The following is an 18803-nucleotide window of genomic DNA, read 5'->3' on the forward strand; positions in this document are numbered from 1 at the left end:
TTCTCACCTCTACCTGCCTTCTTTCCTTCTACCTGGCCTCACAGTTGCGTTTCACTTTGTTTCTTTGCGTTGTGTCACACAGCTCATGTTGCTTCGGCACAGCGGACTGCTTTTCACGAGCCACCGGGGCCTTCTCCCACATCCTCCCGCGTCCCCGGGAAACGTTGACTGATGAGCCCCGCAGTAATGCGCGCACGCACGTCAGCACTCGCGCCCGAAGGCTCACGCACAGCCGTCTGTCACTGCTGCTGCCAGGCGTAAGCGAAAAAACACGCCGCCCTCCGCCACGCTTTGATTGGAGCCAAGCGAAGCATTTTTCCTCCCCCTTCCTCTTCACTGCCGCCGCTGCTTTTTTCTCCCACCCTTCACCACCACCACCACCCCCCAAACCTGTTTTTTTTCTTTCCTCGTTTCGGAAATGAATGTCATCATCCATCCCTTTACTCCCGCCGCCACGACTCCCACCCGTCACCCCCGGGCAAACCTCAGCCGAAGCCCCCGATTCTGTTTATTTAAATATTTGATATGTAAGCAGTCATAAAATAAATGTCAGAGAGGGGAAGGGAATGGATATGTGGGGAATGAGGCCATTACGGGTAATGGTTTCTGATGCTCGTCACCCCCACAGTCTAACACCCCCACCCCTCAACCCCACCACACGCAAACCTCCACATGACAGAGCCTGCAGTCGCTGAAGCAACAGGGGAATACAACAACAGGGAGACGGGGCCTGAGCAGTCTGAGTGTGTGTGCATCACAAAAGCATAGACGCAACAGCTGCACACACACACTCACACACGCACTTGTTCGACTAGCGATATGGAAAATAGGCCCTCCCATGCACAATTGACTTCTAATACATTGTATACTCCTCAAACCATCCATTTGCCAGGCATTGCAATTTCAGGGGCCCTGAAAGCAGCACTTTGCCAGCACTTTGCAAAATACCTTAAAAAAATCTGCAGCCTTTACAAACGCGCTCTCACAGTAACTGCCAACTCGAACATGTCTCTTAAAGTGACAACACAGCCGCGTTCCTGGGGATATTGAACGCCGCTTTATCGACTCGCCAGAATTTTCATGTTGGACACAAGACCCCACGCTACCTGCTGTTTAGACACCTCGTCCGCCAATACCATTCCGTGCACGCTCACGTGTACGTCTCCCAGCTAGTGGCACCCGAAGGATTACATGTCTGTGACAATTTCACCCAGGAACTGATAAAAAAACGAGAGGTAGGCGGGGTGAACGCATCAAGCGCAGCGCTGAGAGAGAGGGAGAGGCTCTGATGGTGTACTGTGAACAACCTTGAGTTTCTCCTTGATGCTGAGATACTCAAATACTGCAGATCAGCACAAAAAAGAAAAGATCTCCAATTAAGAAGAAAGAAATCACAGCAAAATGTTCATTAGTGCCGATGGTGTATTGGTTTGGCATTTTAGGGCCTTTTATTCTCAGACCTTTGCCTAACAAGCTCCCCGGCCACACCGAAGGGCTGCAGGGGGGACAGTGACATCACATCGGGAGTCAGAAGTCAAGGAGAGGTGTTGCCGGCTCTTGACCTCGTCACCTCTAATTGCTGAAACGTGCTGTGATTTTCCCATTTGTCAGCATGCAGGAATGTCTGCAAGCATGTCCAGCCTTGCCTTGTGATGTAAATGGAGCACACACACTTCTCCAACACCCCCAAACTCCACTTTTAGCTTTCACGCTCCTAATCGTGGCATAAAGAAGCCCGTCCCCACAGCACTGCACATACATACACTCATTTAAACACTCTGTGTCCCTGCTGTCCACACACATGCCTATGATCGCCTTCCTCAAATGCATACCTGCATTTCCTTCACACACACACAGCCCTCTGCCCCTTCTGTCTGGGTCAGGGAGCCCTCCAGAGCACCTCGCCCTCTCCGCTGTTAATTACCACTAATTGGCCCTGCTCGTTTTTTCCCCCCACTATAATGAAACCATTCATCTTTACTACTTAATGAGTAGGCAGTGTAGTCACCAGCCAAGGTCACTCACAACTCGCATCCAAACGACAGAAAGAGACTTTGGAAACAACTGTGGGGGAAAAAGACGAGAGACAAAAGAGCAGAAAGAGATAAACGGGCTGTTTCAAACACAAAACGTGAACGTGCACCAGTTTGCATACATGACTTGGCTCTTTGGAACGAAGCCAGCGTGTAAGAAAAAGTTGAGAAACGTCTGGGAGCTGTGGGAGTCTGCAGCGTCCGACTAAAACCACAACACAGAGAGGGGATTTCCAAAGACAGACTAATTAAAACGGGGTTATGTGAATGAAAACAATAGCTCTCTAAAAGCGCCGACCAAAGCCGTAAATATAAAAATGCATTTTCCAAATAAATTAAGAGCCTTCTCTCTGGCTTTAGCACACATAATTATCAAAACAACCCCCCCCCCAGTGCAGGACCCCGCCCCGGCAGGTGAGAGGGCAGCACGTTAGGACGTCTCAGCCACCATAAAACACCTAATTAATACTCAACGCCTCAAATATTAGTCAAGGGGTTGTGTTGCAATCGTATCTCGGGAGATTCTAAAAGAAGGCAAGTTATTGCTGGGGAGGAAATAACCACACAGAGTTATGAATATCTGGATAATGATGCCCAGGAAAGCTGTATTTAAATTCCCTTAAAGACACTCGAGTGAAACTCAATTCAGGTCTTCCTAAGGAAAGATAAAACTCTGCACGTCTATATTTGTCTGATGCTGATAAATTACCTGGAAATAAAGTTATAACTCAATGAATGAGAAGAAGATTTTATGGTACAGCATGTTTCACATGTGCAGCGCGGGGTCAGCGGGTCAGACGGGAGGAAAATATCTTTTCTGCGTGAGCCGGGAAGATGCCAGTCTTTGCCTGACAGCCAGCAATTTCTTTTCAGACCTTTGGTCTTTCCCTCAGAGAAGAATGGCCGTGTTGCGGTTTCTCCTTTCAGCCTCGTGCAGCGCAGCAGAAGCGCGAGCGGTCACGTGCTCCAGCGTGGCGATCAGCCCGGCGCGTCAGTGTTTATAGATGGGACGCTCTTCTATGGATTATGTTAATGTGGTATTCCACGCTCCCCTCTGGCATGTGTCTGACATTACAGTAACCTTTGCATGTTTAGCCAACAGTAACTACGGATGTTCATCGAGCTGGGCGGCGTGCACGCGTGTGCACACGCTCAGAAACGCACAGACATGCAGGCACAGCAGCACGGGGAGATTAACTCCACACAGCAAACAAATGCTCTCGCCATCCGTATTGATATTCTTTGAAGGAATTAACATCTTAAAGAAATAAGACATTTAAACACCAAAATAAAGTTCACTCATGTTGTCGATATCTAATCCAGTTCATCCGGTTTGTGTCAAAGGAGTGGCTGGAATGTAGAGCGCACACGTCCGGCTGCATCACGCTCACAACAACAAACTACATTTTCAACACAACCTCTCATCCCACAGACACCAGCTCCAAGCAGTGCGAAGTATGCATCTGTGTTGTGCAGCCACTGAGCATGCATCTCTGCACAGAAGAGGATGTGGTGTGAATGACTTCCTAAATTATTGAGAGAAAATTGATCTAAATGAAGCAGAGTTCAGCCAGGAGTGACCGAGAGCATCCTGTTGTGACCAGTGTCTATAAAGTCCCACAATTTGGGGTTTGGAGAGGTAAAAGATGACAAGATTATGCTGTGGCTCTGAAAAATATATCCGCGTGGTTGAGTGCACGTTAAAGGCCGAGCGCATGTGTGGAAGAGAGGAAAACCAGAAACTCGGAGCATCTCTGCGTTGCATCGTTTTCCTATTTCTGTCTTCCTTCACAAACGACACGCAGCACCGTGCTGGCCGTGTTTGCTTTTTGGTTTTTTTAGCTGAACAAATGGTCCCACCATGCCAGAGCTGATTAGGATCAACTCAAACCAAACAGCAAGATGTGTGACTGGAGAGCAGAGCCTACAGTGTGGTGGAAACAGTGAGAAGTGCAGAGGCTTTGATGTGGAAAGTGACAGATGACGGCGATGATAATTTTGATGATAATGATTTTCTCGCAGGCTGGTAAGAGGATGGTGGCAGCACGCTATTCATACATGAAGTCACACACACACGCGCAGACTGTGTGTGTGAACCAATCATTTTTCCTGAGCAGTAAATAAACGCAGGCCTGCATCCACTACTCTCACCTTCACATTATTATAAACAGAGTATCTATGAGCAGGGCTGAAGACAAACCTCAAGGTAAAGAAAAAAAGGGGGATTCTCATGATACAGTGGGAAAATAATGTGCACCAAAAATCTTCTGAATTCCTGAAAACACTGAAGATAATCTGCCAATTAACCTCCTCTCCTCTGCTTTTGTTGCACTGAAATGTTGGACCATTAGCTCTATTGTACAGAAGGAAGTGAGGGAGACTTGAATCTTAAAATGTCACGCTGGTATCTTAAAATTTTCATTAATTGCAGCAATCACAGAATTGCTCATTTCCGAAGGGACCGGCGGCTACGCTTCCCGTTTCCTCTTCTGCTGCCCACAGAGGGGAGAAGGGAAGAGGAGTGTGCAGCCCACAGATCTGCTCAGGATTGTGTATAAATATTCGATAGGACACGCTTACTCTCTAAATACCTCTGGCCTGACCGCTGGTCCCCCGGGAGACCTGCAGAGCTACTGAGAGCGAGGCACAGAAAAGCAACAGAGGAGAAAATACAAAACGAAGCATCTCTCTAAGCAATAAGTGCATCAACGTATCTGTTTACCCGTAGTTACATTTATGTTCCTGAGCAAGAAAGAAAGAGAAAGAAGGAAGCCCCCTCCTGTGGTGCTCGGGGGGTCCGTCCATTCAAGAGCCGCACGTGGCTAATTAGCATATTTGAAAGTCAGAGCAGCGGGGTTGGGGGAAGCTGGGGCGCCACGCCCCCCCTCACATACACAACAGTAAAAAAGAAGGAAAAGAGGAAGCCCAGTGTCTGTGTGTTCGAGTCAGAAATAGTTCTTTTTCTTCACATTTTCATAAAGCTGAAGTCGGGAGGCGACTGGAACCGTGCTGACATTTCCCAGAGTTCACACACTCATTCTCTCGGTAAACTCGGCCAGGCCAACTCAACAGAGGTCGGCGGGCCTCCGTGTGACTCACAGCAGATATCGCCTACATTTCTACACGTGCAGCCTTCCTATGGGCCGTCTGCCTCCTCACACGCAGACAGGACAGCAGCAGACTCTGTGTTTATGTCAGTGCCAAAGGACCTCACGCCTCCTGCAGCAGCTCTGTGTTTAATTCTGCGATTATTAAACAATGAAAATGGTTCAAGTGGCATTAATACGTCTGCGTCTGGTCCATCAAACCTGAGGTGAAGCCTAACAAATAACAAGTCCTCAGAAAGAAATCCAGAACTTCTGACTACTTCATCCACCTCGAAGTGTCAAATCTCCCATATGAACAATTAGCCGTCTTCCCCAAAACTGCTTTGTTTTTTATTTCACGGCCGCCCCCTGACGCCGGCAGCTCGGGGAAGACGGAGCTGAGAAACAGCTGACACAAAATCAACACCCGCTCACAGTAATTAAATCCTTTCTTCAGGGCATTTACTCACCAACCTTTGACTCCAGGGGATGCTGTGAATGCATAGCAGGGCCGGAAGGGGAAAAAAAACAAGTACAATCATTTTATTAGCCGGTTAATAATACACAGGCTTTACATCCAGTGATGCAACTGGGCAGTTTTTTTTTTTATTCTTATTATTTTTCAGGATCAGAATTAATTGGTGTTTTGTGGAAACCGCATGTAGACCAGGGAGAACCCCGGCCTGCCAATTACCTACGCCGGCTCCACGTTTCATCCAAGGAAGATGAAAAATGCTGCGCAGGCCCTTATCGGACTCAACAGAGCAAATTAAAATTTCACTCTAGTGTTGCTAATCAGCATCGCGCTGGCTGGCCGAGACAGATGTAAACAAAACAACATAAACAAACGGCAGGCGGGGGGGGGGGCTGAGGTTGGACTGCTTACTGCTGACGAAAGGACTTCAGCCTGCCACGGCCAGCACATACAAACAGAGGAAAGAAACACAAACACTCAAGGACACCCACACACACAGAAACATCTAAAAGCACAAAGCCCACACACACACACACACACACACACACACACACACACCTGCGTGTCCATTTCCTGACCAGACCCCGTGGGCTGTCCATCTGATGCAGAACATGTACCATAAATTAAATTCCAGCAGCCATACTCAGGCCCATCACTATGCACAAGGCTCCCCGAGATAGCCGCATAATACAAAGTGACATTGATGCATTGCTCCCATTATAAAGTCTTTGTTCGTATCACACTAATAATTCATAAGAGAGAAATGTAAACAGTATGCACTGGAGAGCACTGCGAGCAGGGATCATTTCAAGGTAAGCACATTACCCAAGGATGGGATTCGGTCGAGCCTTTGATAACGCAGAGCTACCGAGCTTTGATTTCAATTCGAAGAAGAAGAAGAAAAACACACACAAAGGAAAACACTGAGCATAATAGTGACAAATTAGTGGAAACTGTAAATATCCATTATTTTTGGTTTATTAGGTCAGATTTTAAAAGAGTCGCTGCTGTAATTATCTCAGCAACACTATCTCCCTCTTACTAGGCCCTCATTATTATCTGCTAATTGCTTTTTTCCTTCTCTGTGTGTTGTGTGTGTTCTGATTAGGAGACAACAGACGGATGCTCGTCACATATAGGACGAGATAGAAAGAATTTTATTTGCGACGTAAACTTAAATAAGTCGTTAAAATTGCATGTGGTGTTGTAGCGGTGCAATAGTTGCACGGTGTGTGTGAGGAGGAACCACAGGCAGCAGAGAAACACAGGAGGAGACATCCCAGCAGAAAATCTCAAACTACAGCCACAACAATGCTCAGCTGCCCTCCAATCAAACGCAACCCGGGAATTAGAAAAGAAGGTTCAATGTCATTTTCAGGAGTGTCGACACGCACCTGTACACACACACAGCCTTCAGTTTGGTGAATGGCCACTGTAGTGGGATGTTGTTGTGGTGGGGGGGGGGCAGCAGTGTAAATGAGGTGCACTCGTTTTGTTCACAGCTTGCTCCTGAAGAGAGGCAGTGGGGAGGGAAATTGAATTTGAAAGAGGGGAAGCTGTGCCAACAGGTGACAGAGGCGTGCTTCGACCAAACGCACTCTGAAGTGAGGCGCAGTCATATCACGGGGCCAATTTGGAGGCAGTATTATGCACTACACCGCTCTGCGTTTTTCACACAGCCTGTCACAGCGCGCAGGAGAGCACCGCTGCCACTCCAAATATGAATTAAACATAGGCCTTTTGTAGCGTGAATATACCACTGCTGAAATGTTGGTAGAGTCAAGAAAAAACAGAGTAGCACACTCACTTACTCCCAGAGTGGAAAACTGCGACATAAAACTGGTAAATGTGAGAGGAGTTTCGATGCGTGGTGTGTCAGAATGAACAAAAATGCAGAAGGAATGAAGCTCATGCGCCTGACTGATCTGTCTGTCTGCGATTTAATAAATAGAAGTCATGCAAACAGCCACTAATAATTAGCTATTGTGTTACAGAGTTAAATTGCTCTAGTTTTCTGGTGACCATCTTATCAGTGCATAATTTGCTACGATCAACACAACAGCAATCCCTCCCACGCTAAAACATTCACTTCATTTCCTCAGCATCTAACACAAATTGCCTTTGATTGAAACAATGTAGGCTAATGAACTGCTTTTGTTTTGTGAGAGGCAGACACTATAAGCTGTGCTCAGCCACCTTGCCCTCCAGTCGTCCAGATGTGCCATCCAGCAGTGCGCATAATTTAGTGCGTCGAAAACAACCTCACGATAACGGCTCTTCTGGAGAAACTCTATGATGTTTAGGTTCGGGGTTCTCGACTGGCAGCTACTCCCTCGCCTGGCTGCAGGTCTGCAGGCAGCAGAAATGTTGGGGGGCGGGGGGCACTTGCTCCGTCTCCAACACTGTCACTGCTCATGTCCCCAGGAGGAAAGCATTCAGCCTCAGCTGCAAGAGCATCCAACAGCTTCAGGGGCTACAGGGTAAAAGCTGAAGGAGGGCTTCTGCAAAGCCTTTTATTTCTAAATATATCTATTATTATACTGCATTATATATTACATGGCAATTAAATAAAATAAATAAAAGTGTTGTACAATTTTTGACAATTCTGTTTAATCAGAAAAAATTTAGCCCAATAATTCATTTTTTAAAATGTTCCACACTGAATTCAGCGTGTGTTTTCTTCTGTTGTGGCAGACACTGCAGCCTTTTGCATGTCTGCTCAGCGAGGAGAAAAATAATGGAAATGATCAAGAGCAAGCTAACCTTCAAAAAACTTCAAATATTACACTGGAAGGTCTCCAACGCCACAATGTTCCCAAAAGACGCGAACGCATCACCACTCCAGGAAAAACACCCCTGCAAGAAATCCTCCGGATTTTTCCTGAATGCCTTCTGCCCAGCGGGGCCACAGGGAGCCAATCAGATGGCTGACTGGGTGTCAACTGTACGCCTGGAGTACACAAAGCTTTTAGCTACTTTACCTCCACTATTCAAATTCCGAACAGGGAATAAACAAGACGCGCAGGAGCGCTCCAGCTCCACGCAGAGCGCGCAGAGGAGGACAGGCGCCTTTTCCATGGGCGCAACGGCCGATGCCATTTCAACTGAGCTAACAGACGAATGCTGTAGTTTGTTAGCATGTTATCTTCTACGTGAATTTTTCACGGGTGCTTCGAACACAGCACCACTTCAAAACAGGGCCTTTGGCACCACGTCGGCACAGAGGTGAACCTTCCAGCGCGGCCGGGTTTTAGTTTGGCGCATGAAACTGCAAAACTGAGGAGTACACAACTGCAGTGTGGACATGTAAGCTGTGGTGACAGAACGCGGGCTATTAATGAGCCCATGTGAATTTTTAAAAAAGCAACTCCAATGCGTCTTCAAAAAAAAAAAAAAAAGAATACATGAAAGAAATACATGCGCGCAGATTTCTTCCCACTGTTCATATTAAAGCCTCAGTCAGAGGTCTGTGCGTATGTGTGTGTATGTAACAATGTAACACGATTTTAAAGGTCACACACACACACACACACACACACACACACACACACACAGCATCATGAGGACACCGGGGGGCCTCACACAAGTTTCTTAAACTCACCTGCGTCCTGCCGAGGCCCTGCGTTGCGTTGCCAGGGTTCATTGCGTGTGGATGGCTCCTCTGCTGCCCTCCCCAGTGGGCCGAAGTGGCTCCATACTGGGACCCCACGTCTTTTCCCGGGCCCATGCCGGCTTGCTGCTGAGCCGTAGGGCCGCTGTAGTCCTGATAGGCACCCCCGTAGCCCCGCATCATCGGGCTGGGGGACGTCAGCAGTTGGTTGAGGGTCGGGGTCGCCCCCGAGGGATGCTGCTGCTGCTGTGGCTGCGGCTGGGTTTGTCCCGGGAACCTCTGGAAGCCAGCCGAAGCAGCTCCCAGAGGAGACTTGCCGTGGCTCGCAGAGGAGTTGCTGCCCATCATCATGTTCCCAGGTTGCCGACATCCAGAGGGGCCCATCATCCCGTAGCCCCCGCCGCCGTAGCCCGCTCGGTAGGCGGGATACTGGCCGTACTGGCTGTTGTGGTACCCTGCTTCGTGGGAGTTCTCCATGCTGTTATGTGCCGAGGAGTGCGTTATCCCCATCCCGCTGCTTTGTTGCTGCTGCCCGCCATGTTGCTCGTAGCAGGGCCTCGGAGTGTAATAGTTGTTATTGAACTCGGAGTTGTTACTCGGTGGCCCCAAGTTCGAGTGCTCGTACCTGGCGGCCATCATCCTCTCGGAGGGCTTACAGGTGAGCTCCCCTTCACCTTTCCCTGTCATGTGCTGCTGCTGTGGCTCCTCCTGGCCCCCCAACAGGTTCTCTTTGCCGCTGTGGTGTTGGTGATCCGCGCTCCTGTCCCCGCGGGGAACCTGGCCGTTGTTATTGGCGCTGTTGTTACTTTGGATCTGCCGCTGCTGATGTGGCGCAAACTGGCCGAATTGCGGCGGCGGCTGCTGCGGTGGCTGAGACTGAGGGGGATCTCCGCTCCCCGCACATTTCAGCTTGTGGTTCGCGATCAAACTCGACTCCATCGAGGAAGGGCTCGAATTAGTCGACGCCGTGGCGGACGCGAGGTTATTCCCAGCCTTGTCGTGTCCGTCCGGAGCGCCGTGACTCGTGGAAGTTGAATGGACCATGCTGAGCTCGTTCCGGCGGTGATGATCTACATTATTCAGAGTCCCATCTCCAGCAGCCAGCATCGGTCCCGTTCGCTGTCCTGTACCTCCTCCTCCGGATTTCCCCGAATTGAGCTCGGGACCCAGACCGCCGGCTAGTTTCTTATTTTTGCTGTTGGTTCTGGTCGGAGCCGATGCCACTTGCGCAGCCATGGTCACTCCAACATCTCAGCGCGCAGTGACAGCGAGCCCCGACCAGCCGCGCGCGCACAAAATAACACAGAGGGGAGAAAACACGAGCTCAGGGGTCAAAAATAAAACCCGCGGAAAAAGCTTCGCCTGGCTGTCGCGCTGCTGCTGCGGTGGCGTCAGCGAGGCTTCATCTTCAAAGTTTCTCTGGCAGGTTTAAAGAAACTTTTTGCCTTCCCCCCTCCGCCTCTCCTCCATCCCGGTTCTCAGTAATGTGTAGCAGCGTCTCCTGGAGCCCTTGTGGCCCAGCATGGCATGAGAGAGAGCGGGCTCTACCAGCTTATCCACCTCCAGGGCTCCGGCGTGCCTCACATGGAAAATCCGGACTGGAGTAGCGAGCCATTAGGCACGCCGCGTAACGGTCTTTCCACGTTTACAATAATTTGCGAATCGATTTCAGGATAAAAAACGACCCGCGCGGTGCCAAAACGGTGCTCGCAATACACAACATGCCCCCGGAGTCATCACAACGCCTAGCTTTAATTTATCAGCACATCAGGAAACCAAGACGGAAAAGCCGACCTTTAACTTCAAAGTTTGTTTCGTTTTTGGATGAATTTACAAATCACGTCCTCGCGTGCTGCTCCACTCCACGGCGACCCTCCAGACGAGCGCGCTAACGAAACATGAAGTTAGGCTTTGCGAGTTTCTGCGCCATTATCCAGATCAGATTTTCCCTCTCCCCACCCTCCCTCCCTGTCCCTCGGCTCAAGCCAGTTCTCTGCAGCTCTGACAGCAGTCGGACACGCAACCGCAAGCGGTGCGCAATAATGTTGCCATCCGAATAAGAACGTAAGCTCACTTTATAACAGCTTTAACGCCCCAACACCTCCACCACGGTTCCCATCACAGTCTTGTTTTCAACCCTAAATGATCTACTACCTCTCCAACAAAGACACACGGTAATCCCGTAATAACAGGAAACCCAGGAAATCTGTAATAACTATTAATCTATAGGACTAACTGATGCGACAGCAGATAGAAACCGCATTAAACAGGATTAGGTAACTATATGGATGGAATGGAATATAAGTGTAGATTAAAGCTCTTCCTCATCAGGGTCTTATTTGAATACAAGTCTACATTGTTTAATTTCCTTTAATGGATTTACTTTGTCAGAAAAAACTTGTCTGAAATTTGAATGAAATAAAACAAAAAAAAGAGGAGGGGGGGCAACCCCGGTTGCAATGTAAGACCACACGAAACCAAAGTCTACAAGATATGCTACCCCATCAATGGTAGTCACACATGAATGTAAAATAGTGCTTAGTAAAGAAGCCAGGGTGTCTGCTGGGACTTGAATGAGCAGAGGGTCTGCTTTGATGAGATCAGATGCATTTGATCAACAGAGGGAGCTGCGGATGAAAGAGAGGTGGGGGGGGGGGGGGGGGATTTGGAGATGAGAGTTGTGCTGAGGATGGCCGCGGTAATGATAATGACTGCTGGTGGTGGGAACAAATGTGAGGAAGCCGAGGATGATGCTGACGGTGGAGGTGACTGACTTACAGGCGCGGCGATGCTCGTATTTTTCTAACACATAATTGATGCCTTGGGTCACACGGGTTCAAGCGAGGAGACACAGTTTGCTCCGCCTGAGAGTGTACTCTGTGTTCAGAGTGGGATAATTCACTACCAGCCATGTCCATGACAATGGGAAGACCCCTGCTGGAGGTACAGCGTCAGTACAAGCTGTAGGTTAAAAATATAAACGTTTAAAGATACAAGAAAAAAACACATAAAAGTGTACATTTGTGGTTCCACCCTCACGATGCACACACGATAAATATAGCGTGCGACAGCAAGAGGCCCAATCCCACTTTTACACCTGGATGCTCGCTCACGGAGGCAATTTAAACCGAGTGACATCCCTGGAAACCTTCACCAGCCACTTGCCTTTATGAGCCCATACCCAGGGCCTAAAAGCTACAACTCCGAGCCTCTAGAGTCTTCACTATTCAGTATGGTCAGGCCCAGCCTATAGCACCTACAGGCACAAAGACGATGCCATGTTTACATCCTGTGTGCAGGTGACAGGAAGGACCTGTACCAGTTTGTATTAGGAGAAAAAAATGCAGACTTTGAAACCTTGTGTGATTAGAACGAGCCTCATCCCCATCCTTCCCGCTTGCCGTACTTTGCACACATGACGTTTGTGGCTCCCATCAGTGTCCCAGATCAAAGCACTGATCTCATCTAGAGCAACAGCACCACTGACAGTGAGGGGACCTGGGGCATTAGCATATTCTATGATGGCGCCTGGCTTTTCAAGCCGTTGCCTCGGCTGCAGCTCTGGGTGTGCCGCGCTGTGGCTTTGCAACTGTAATTTCCCTCTCTCACTCATTAAAAAAAGCCCACTGTTCTCCTATTAATTCGCAGACACACTGATCTGTTTGAATGGCTAGGATGGGTGTGTGTGTGTGTGTGTAGGAGGAGGGAGGTGGAGGAGGGCAATGGCTCAGCGCATTTGCATTTATGTTTAATTTATAACCTTCAGGGGCCCCCTGATGCAGCAAGATTGAAACAATAACTCCAGACAAACACGGGGAAGAGAGGAGGAGGAGCTGGAGGAGGGTGGATGGAATTAAAAATATACAGATCTGGGATGGTATGTGCTTTGAATGTGTGTGTTTGAGCATGTGTGTGTGTGTGGGTGGAGAAGGATGCTGCTGCTGTCTCTGCACGATATGCATACATTTTTGCAAGTATTCGTTGGTGCATCTGCATCGCACACACACTCAGGCTCTCTGACAGAGAGACAGAGGTCTCCAATCCACGGGGGATAACATGCCACGGTGAGTGTCTGTCAGGAGGAGAGCTGGAGCCTGTTCTGGGCGAGTCTGCAGGGATCTCCCCCTTAGCAGCACAGAGCAGCACAGCACAGCAGCACAAGCCTGGCCAAGCACAGAAAGTGGGTCAGCCCGAAACGCACGCATGCACGTATGCACAGACACACAAACACACACGCACGGCTAAGATAGATGCAGCCCTGGTGTCACGCTGTGGGTGTATTTGAAAGAAAAAGAGTGCAGAGAGAGAATGCACACATAATGTTTGTGCAGATCAGAGCGACCGCCGTGGTATATTTTGCATTAGCGATGTGGAGATGGGCGCCGCGTTTAAGACGAGGGGTAGATGGCTAAGGAGTAAAGGGGGGTGGGGGGTGCAGCTGAGACAAAAAGCCAGCCAGCCATTGTGAGCACACCCTATGGAAGTGCATCAAATTGATCCATAGCCTTTTCATTTCAGGCTTGGGTAAATAACAGAATTTGCATTGATCATTCTGCAAAACCAGGCAACGACGGGCTTGGGAGCGTACGGCATGTGTGTGTGTGTGTGAGTGTGTGTTGGTGTGGCCGCTAACAAAACACATCTCTTATTCCTTTCAGCTCCTTGCGGAGTCGAGGGCCTCACCAGAGCCCTACAAACAGCTATGATGGATAAAATGTTTTCAACAACACTTCAGAGGAGTGGATGCTATTGTGTCCGCCTGTATACTGAAACACAGAATCATAGAATTCCCAGGACACCGCATGCTCTATTTATGTGTTATGAAAAACATGACTCAAAAGAAAACGGAAAACAGCCATGCTCTACTTTCACTGTCAGCTATCATGTGAAGTGTGAAGAGGAGGAAGCGGATGAGAGCGAGATAGAGACGGGGAAAGGAGAGTAGAAGAGAGTGATTTTCTTCATCCGCAGATCCTATCCTGATGGTGACAGGGGACTGGGCTCTCAGAAACACACCCCCACTTTCTCCCCCTCCAGTACCTCTATCCCCCACTCCCCCCCTCTGATGCCTGTCACTGCTACTCTCTCCCTCCCTTCTTCTGACTGGAGGAGTGTGTGAAGTGTCCCCCGAGAGGCACCGACTCAAAGACGGTATTTACAAGATCCACACTGAGCCCACTTTTAACTGCCTGTGAAGAACTTCTCCCGCCGCCTTTGATGTGCCAACCTAATGGGGAAGAGCTTGCCGGCAGTCATTGCATATGTTAGCGAGGCAAAGTGAGCTAATCCGCTAGCATTGCAAGGTAGATTTCAAGCTGCTTGTAGTAACGCTGAATGCTGTATAGTTTTGGTGCATTGCTGCCCCGAAAAAAGAAAAATCTCCACTGGCAAACAGACCCTGACAGGATGTGTGAGCTTTTAAAGAAGGAGCAAAAGGCAAACACTTTGCCTCTTCATAGTGCGTTTAGCACATCCTGACTCGAGGATAAATGTACAAGGTTATTGTAATTTCACTAGCACGGCCTACAGTTAAACTTTACGCTGTTTGAGTCACCTCCATTTGGTATTTGTATCAAAGTGTGTACATGTGCTTTCTCTAATGGCCAGCAGGGGGCGACTCATGTGGTTGACTGTAAAGAAGTGCATCTCATTTTCTCATTTCAAGAATGATGTTTTGCTAGCATGTAGGGTAAAACATTTAAACCACAAAGAAGCGTATGATTTCTCAGCCAGACAAGGGTCCAGGATGAGCTGGGGGGAGACTCACAGACTTCCCTCCTTTATGCTCATGAGCTCTAGAGACTCAGAGATGGACTCCGAGCAGAGCCACACTGAAAGGAGACGACCGAGATGTGCGGGCGTCCGACTAGGACGCCTCCCGAGTAGCTCCTAGGTGAGGTGTTTTGGACACGTCTTGCCGGGAGGAGGCGCTGGGGCAGACACGGGACTCAGTGGACAGATTTTATCTCTCGGCTAGCTTGGCAGTGACTCAGTGTCCAAATGTGGGGACGTTCGGGATGCTGCTGACGGTGGAGGTGATCTGACTACAGGCATAGTGATGATCATATTCTTCTACATGTACATAGTTGATGCCTTGGGTCACACGGGTTCAAGCGGGGAGACTGAGAGCGTACTCTGTGTTCACTGCAAGCCACGTCCGTGACAATAGGACAGTGGGTGTGGACTCGGTGTCCACTCGGATGAGCTGGAAGAGATCACTGGGAAAAGGAAATCTGTGCTTCTCTGGTGAGACTGCTGTCCCTGTGACCCAAATGGCACAGCTCCCCTGTGACTGACACTTTCTACTGTATGACTGTGCACCGGCAATAGTGAAAATGACCAAAGGAACAACTCAAAAACACGGCTGACCATAAAACAGTGGTCGACATCCTGCTGGCTACGCTCATGTTCTGTTTGATATGATGTGATATCGTTTGGAGAGACAAGGACTGGATTGGAAATGAGTATTTCAGAGGGACAGATCAGGCTGAGCGGTTTGGACATGCACAGAGGACAAAGGATGATGAGGACGGAGCTGCCAGGCAGGAGGAAAAGAGGAAGACCTCAGAGGTTCATGGATGTAGAGAAGGGGGACATGCAGAGGGTTGGCGGGATCGGGAGCAGGCAAAAGATGAAGAAGATGATGATTTTTACCGAGGTGGTAGAAATGTTTCTGCCTCCTTCTGCTAATTGAAAGTTTAAAGGCCATGTGACACTTTTGGGGCCTCGTTTGCTGAGTTAACCACAATTGCACACACATGCACACAGCAGCAAATATCCAAAGGTAAAACACAGATGCTCATCCAACTTAGTTTTACCTTTAACAACGGCAGAGAGAAGGAAGGCTTTCATAACAAACAAAGGCATTTGGAACGATTTTGAATTAGGCTAATTAGGTTTGTGTTTTGTTTGTTGTTCAGGAGGCATGATCAAAGTGATATTTCAGCAATTTGTGTCAGCTCGGGAGAAGGGGGGGAAGAGTTTGGAGAATTCTGCCTATTAATCTCCTCAGGTTCGGCGCTCGGTGAGTTAGGGACGGTAATCAAAACAAGAGAATTATGAATAATGAAAAGCGTTGATCAGAAAATGAAACAAAACTGTAGATTTGTGCTTTATTATAAGAAAATTGGACTCTACCATTTTCCCCATTTTCCTGTTTCCAGCCCCTAAAAGGAGGGGGTGTCACAGTTTCAATGCATGCCAAATCCTCCGTGCTCAGTCTGAGGGGAAGAAGAAAAATCAAAGAGATATGGATGACTTGACCCAGGAGCTCAAAGTCTGAGAGCAACCGGCTGTTTTGATCTTATCTAATATTTATGAATAACTTCCTTGATATTTCCTTCACTCCATGAAGCCGTCCGCTTTTACACTGTTACACAATGATGTCTTAGAGGGGCAATGACGGAGATCAGACGGGGCCCCGGCTCAGAATACTGAGCGCGCTCTCTCAATAGCCTGGGAGGAAACGCAGCAGCGAGCTATCTTACACTCTGTGATTGAAATACAAGCTCCACTAGACTGCGGCGTGTGTTGTGATGGTATTTGTGTCTCTGTCAACGAAGGCTAGGCACAGAGAGGGGAAAACGCCGTCGCCATTTGAGCATGAATATGAGCGTCTCCGTGTTCGTGCGCGCGACTGCGTCCTTTGCGTGTCTGCCCCTACATATGTACGGGTACGATTCTGCAGTGGGCCTGCCCGCGCTTTTCAGAGACGCAGCTGCCGTGGAACCATTCAAGGCTGTTTGGATCGGTAATGGCCTCTGATGCTTTTCACTATCTCTTCACAAAAGTCAAGTGTTCTCAACGTGTTATTTGCCCAAAGTGGCCTTGTTCCAAGGCTCTATTGTTAGCCTAATGGAGGCGAGACGACACCAAGACTCTAATTACGGACACCGACGATCAGCCCTGATAATATTGAGAGTAAAGTGGGTAATTTGTGGCTGTTGTGTTGAAGGCTTGACGGGAGGCAAAGAGAAGGGAGGGGGCGGCGAGGAGGAGAAGGAAGGTGGGGAAGTTGTTTCCTCGTGTCATCACCCCGTCGTCCGTCACCCAATTATTCCCCCCACGAGCAGAGAGTGGAGACGTGGGCACAGCAGGAGAATATTAATGGGATGTGTGACATTACGGTTCCTGCCCATTCAAAAGAAATGTTCTCTTACATTATGGGCCATCAACAGGTGATTTCTCACCGCTCGCTGAGCTTCGTGGAAGTATATCCCTGTTTCATAAAGCGCCGGCACGCCGCAGCTGTGCTCGTCCGTCTTATTAAACACAGATATTACAGTGGGCCTGCTTTTATAGATCCCCGAGCTGGCAGCGTAGATAACCTTACATCCACCTGAGAGATTAGACGTCAATAATAAAAAGTCACGTGCCCCCAACTTTGGCCTTTAGCTCAAGTGCGGCCCGAGGTAAACACCCCATCAGCGCCTGCAACGGCAAGACAGGCACCAAAGCAACTCAGCAAGCCTGTGCCTATTCTGTCAACACCCAAAATCAAAGCCCCTCTCCCTTGAGTGATCTGTCCAAACAATTAAAATGGAACCTCTTTGTACCATCACACTTAACATGTCAGACAGAAAAATGAAAGGAGCCTCGTGTACTGGAGCCGCGTGCCGTCACGCCTCCTGTGACAAGCCCCACGGAGAGAGCGGCACGCCACAGGACTGACAGCACTGTTCAAATTTTAAATATGTTTTGACACAAAATCAAAAGTTGCTCACCATTACGGGGGAGAGATTCCCCCTTTTCTGTGTGATCACTTATTAGACCCCTAGGTGAACGAGGCAGAAATACTGACACCTGAATATTCTCTTTGCGCTTTCTTTGACATCTTGGAGCAGGTCTGGGGATCGTTTCTCATTGTGAGATATCGTTTCGTAGTGAGATTGAAGCTCTGATCTCTCCACATCTGAGGCTCACCGAAAGCCACCAGTGATCAGTGAGGATTCCTGCCTGAGTTGCTCGGTTTTATCTGCCTTCTGCTGTCCAAAGCCAGGTTTGCTGCTGTTCCATCTCTGATTATTATAATACAGAGGACTTGACAGCTTTTGTGCAGCAGCTCTGACAGCCAACGCCGGGTTGTGTCTAGGAACCTGAAAATACGCAGAAGAAGAATCGCTAGGCTTTCTCTGCCTGCTCCAAAGCCGATCGGCTTGATGAATTTGATCCCAGAAGCGCACCGAGTGGACGAGAACTAATCAGCCGGCCAATCCCATCAATCGAACGAGCTGCCATCTGACATTTTCTTGTCATGTGACAATGGCGAATAATACATTTTCCTTTCACATTAATGAGCTCGAGTGGCTTTAAACATAATGGAAAGCGAGACTGTTTCACGGGTCTCGCCGTACTCTACGCATAATCCTGAAGATGAAATTCCTAATCTCCTTCCAAACAGGGAAGAGGTTTTTAAAGCAAGACCCCAATTATGCCCAGCCACAAATTAGCATGTTTAATGCAGCAAAATGTTTTAATAAAGAATAAAAGCAAAGCAGCAGAAAACAAAAGCCAACTGGGTAATAAGATTATCTCTGCCAGGCGCCCAGTGCACATCATTGTAGTTCACACAAACGGAAGAGATTATAAGTCACATTGAA

The 18803-nt window shown here is 48.6% G+C and overlaps 1 protein-coding gene across 8 annotated transcripts in view; it reads right to left on the bottom strand.

The window, feature by feature from the left end:
• The window catches only part of LOC113012405 (AT-rich interactive domain-containing protein 1B-like), a 211899-nt gene that overhangs the window by 168320 nt on the left and 24776 nt on the right, over positions 1-18803 (bottom strand). For 7 of the 8 annotated variants that reach the window (XM_080293915.1, XM_080293918.1, XM_026152587.2 and 4 more), the window contains exon 1: positions 9196-10780. The exons of the other annotated variant lie outside the window; for it this stretch is intronic. In XM_080293915.1, the coding sequence (XP_080150041.1) occupies positions 9196-10440 (1245 nt within the window). In that variant the 5' untranslated portion in view covers positions 10441-10780. Of the gene's footprint in view, positions 1-9195; positions 10781-18803 lie in introns of those variants that run through there. 8 annotated transcript variants of the gene reach the window in all.

The sequence above is a fragment of the Astatotilapia calliptera genome, chromosome 19, assembly GCF_964374335.1.
Source record: "Astatotilapia calliptera chromosome 19, fAstCal68.1, whole genome shotgun sequence".
Lineage (NCBI taxonomy): Eukaryota > Metazoa > Chordata > Actinopteri > Cichliformes > Cichlidae > Astatotilapia > Astatotilapia calliptera.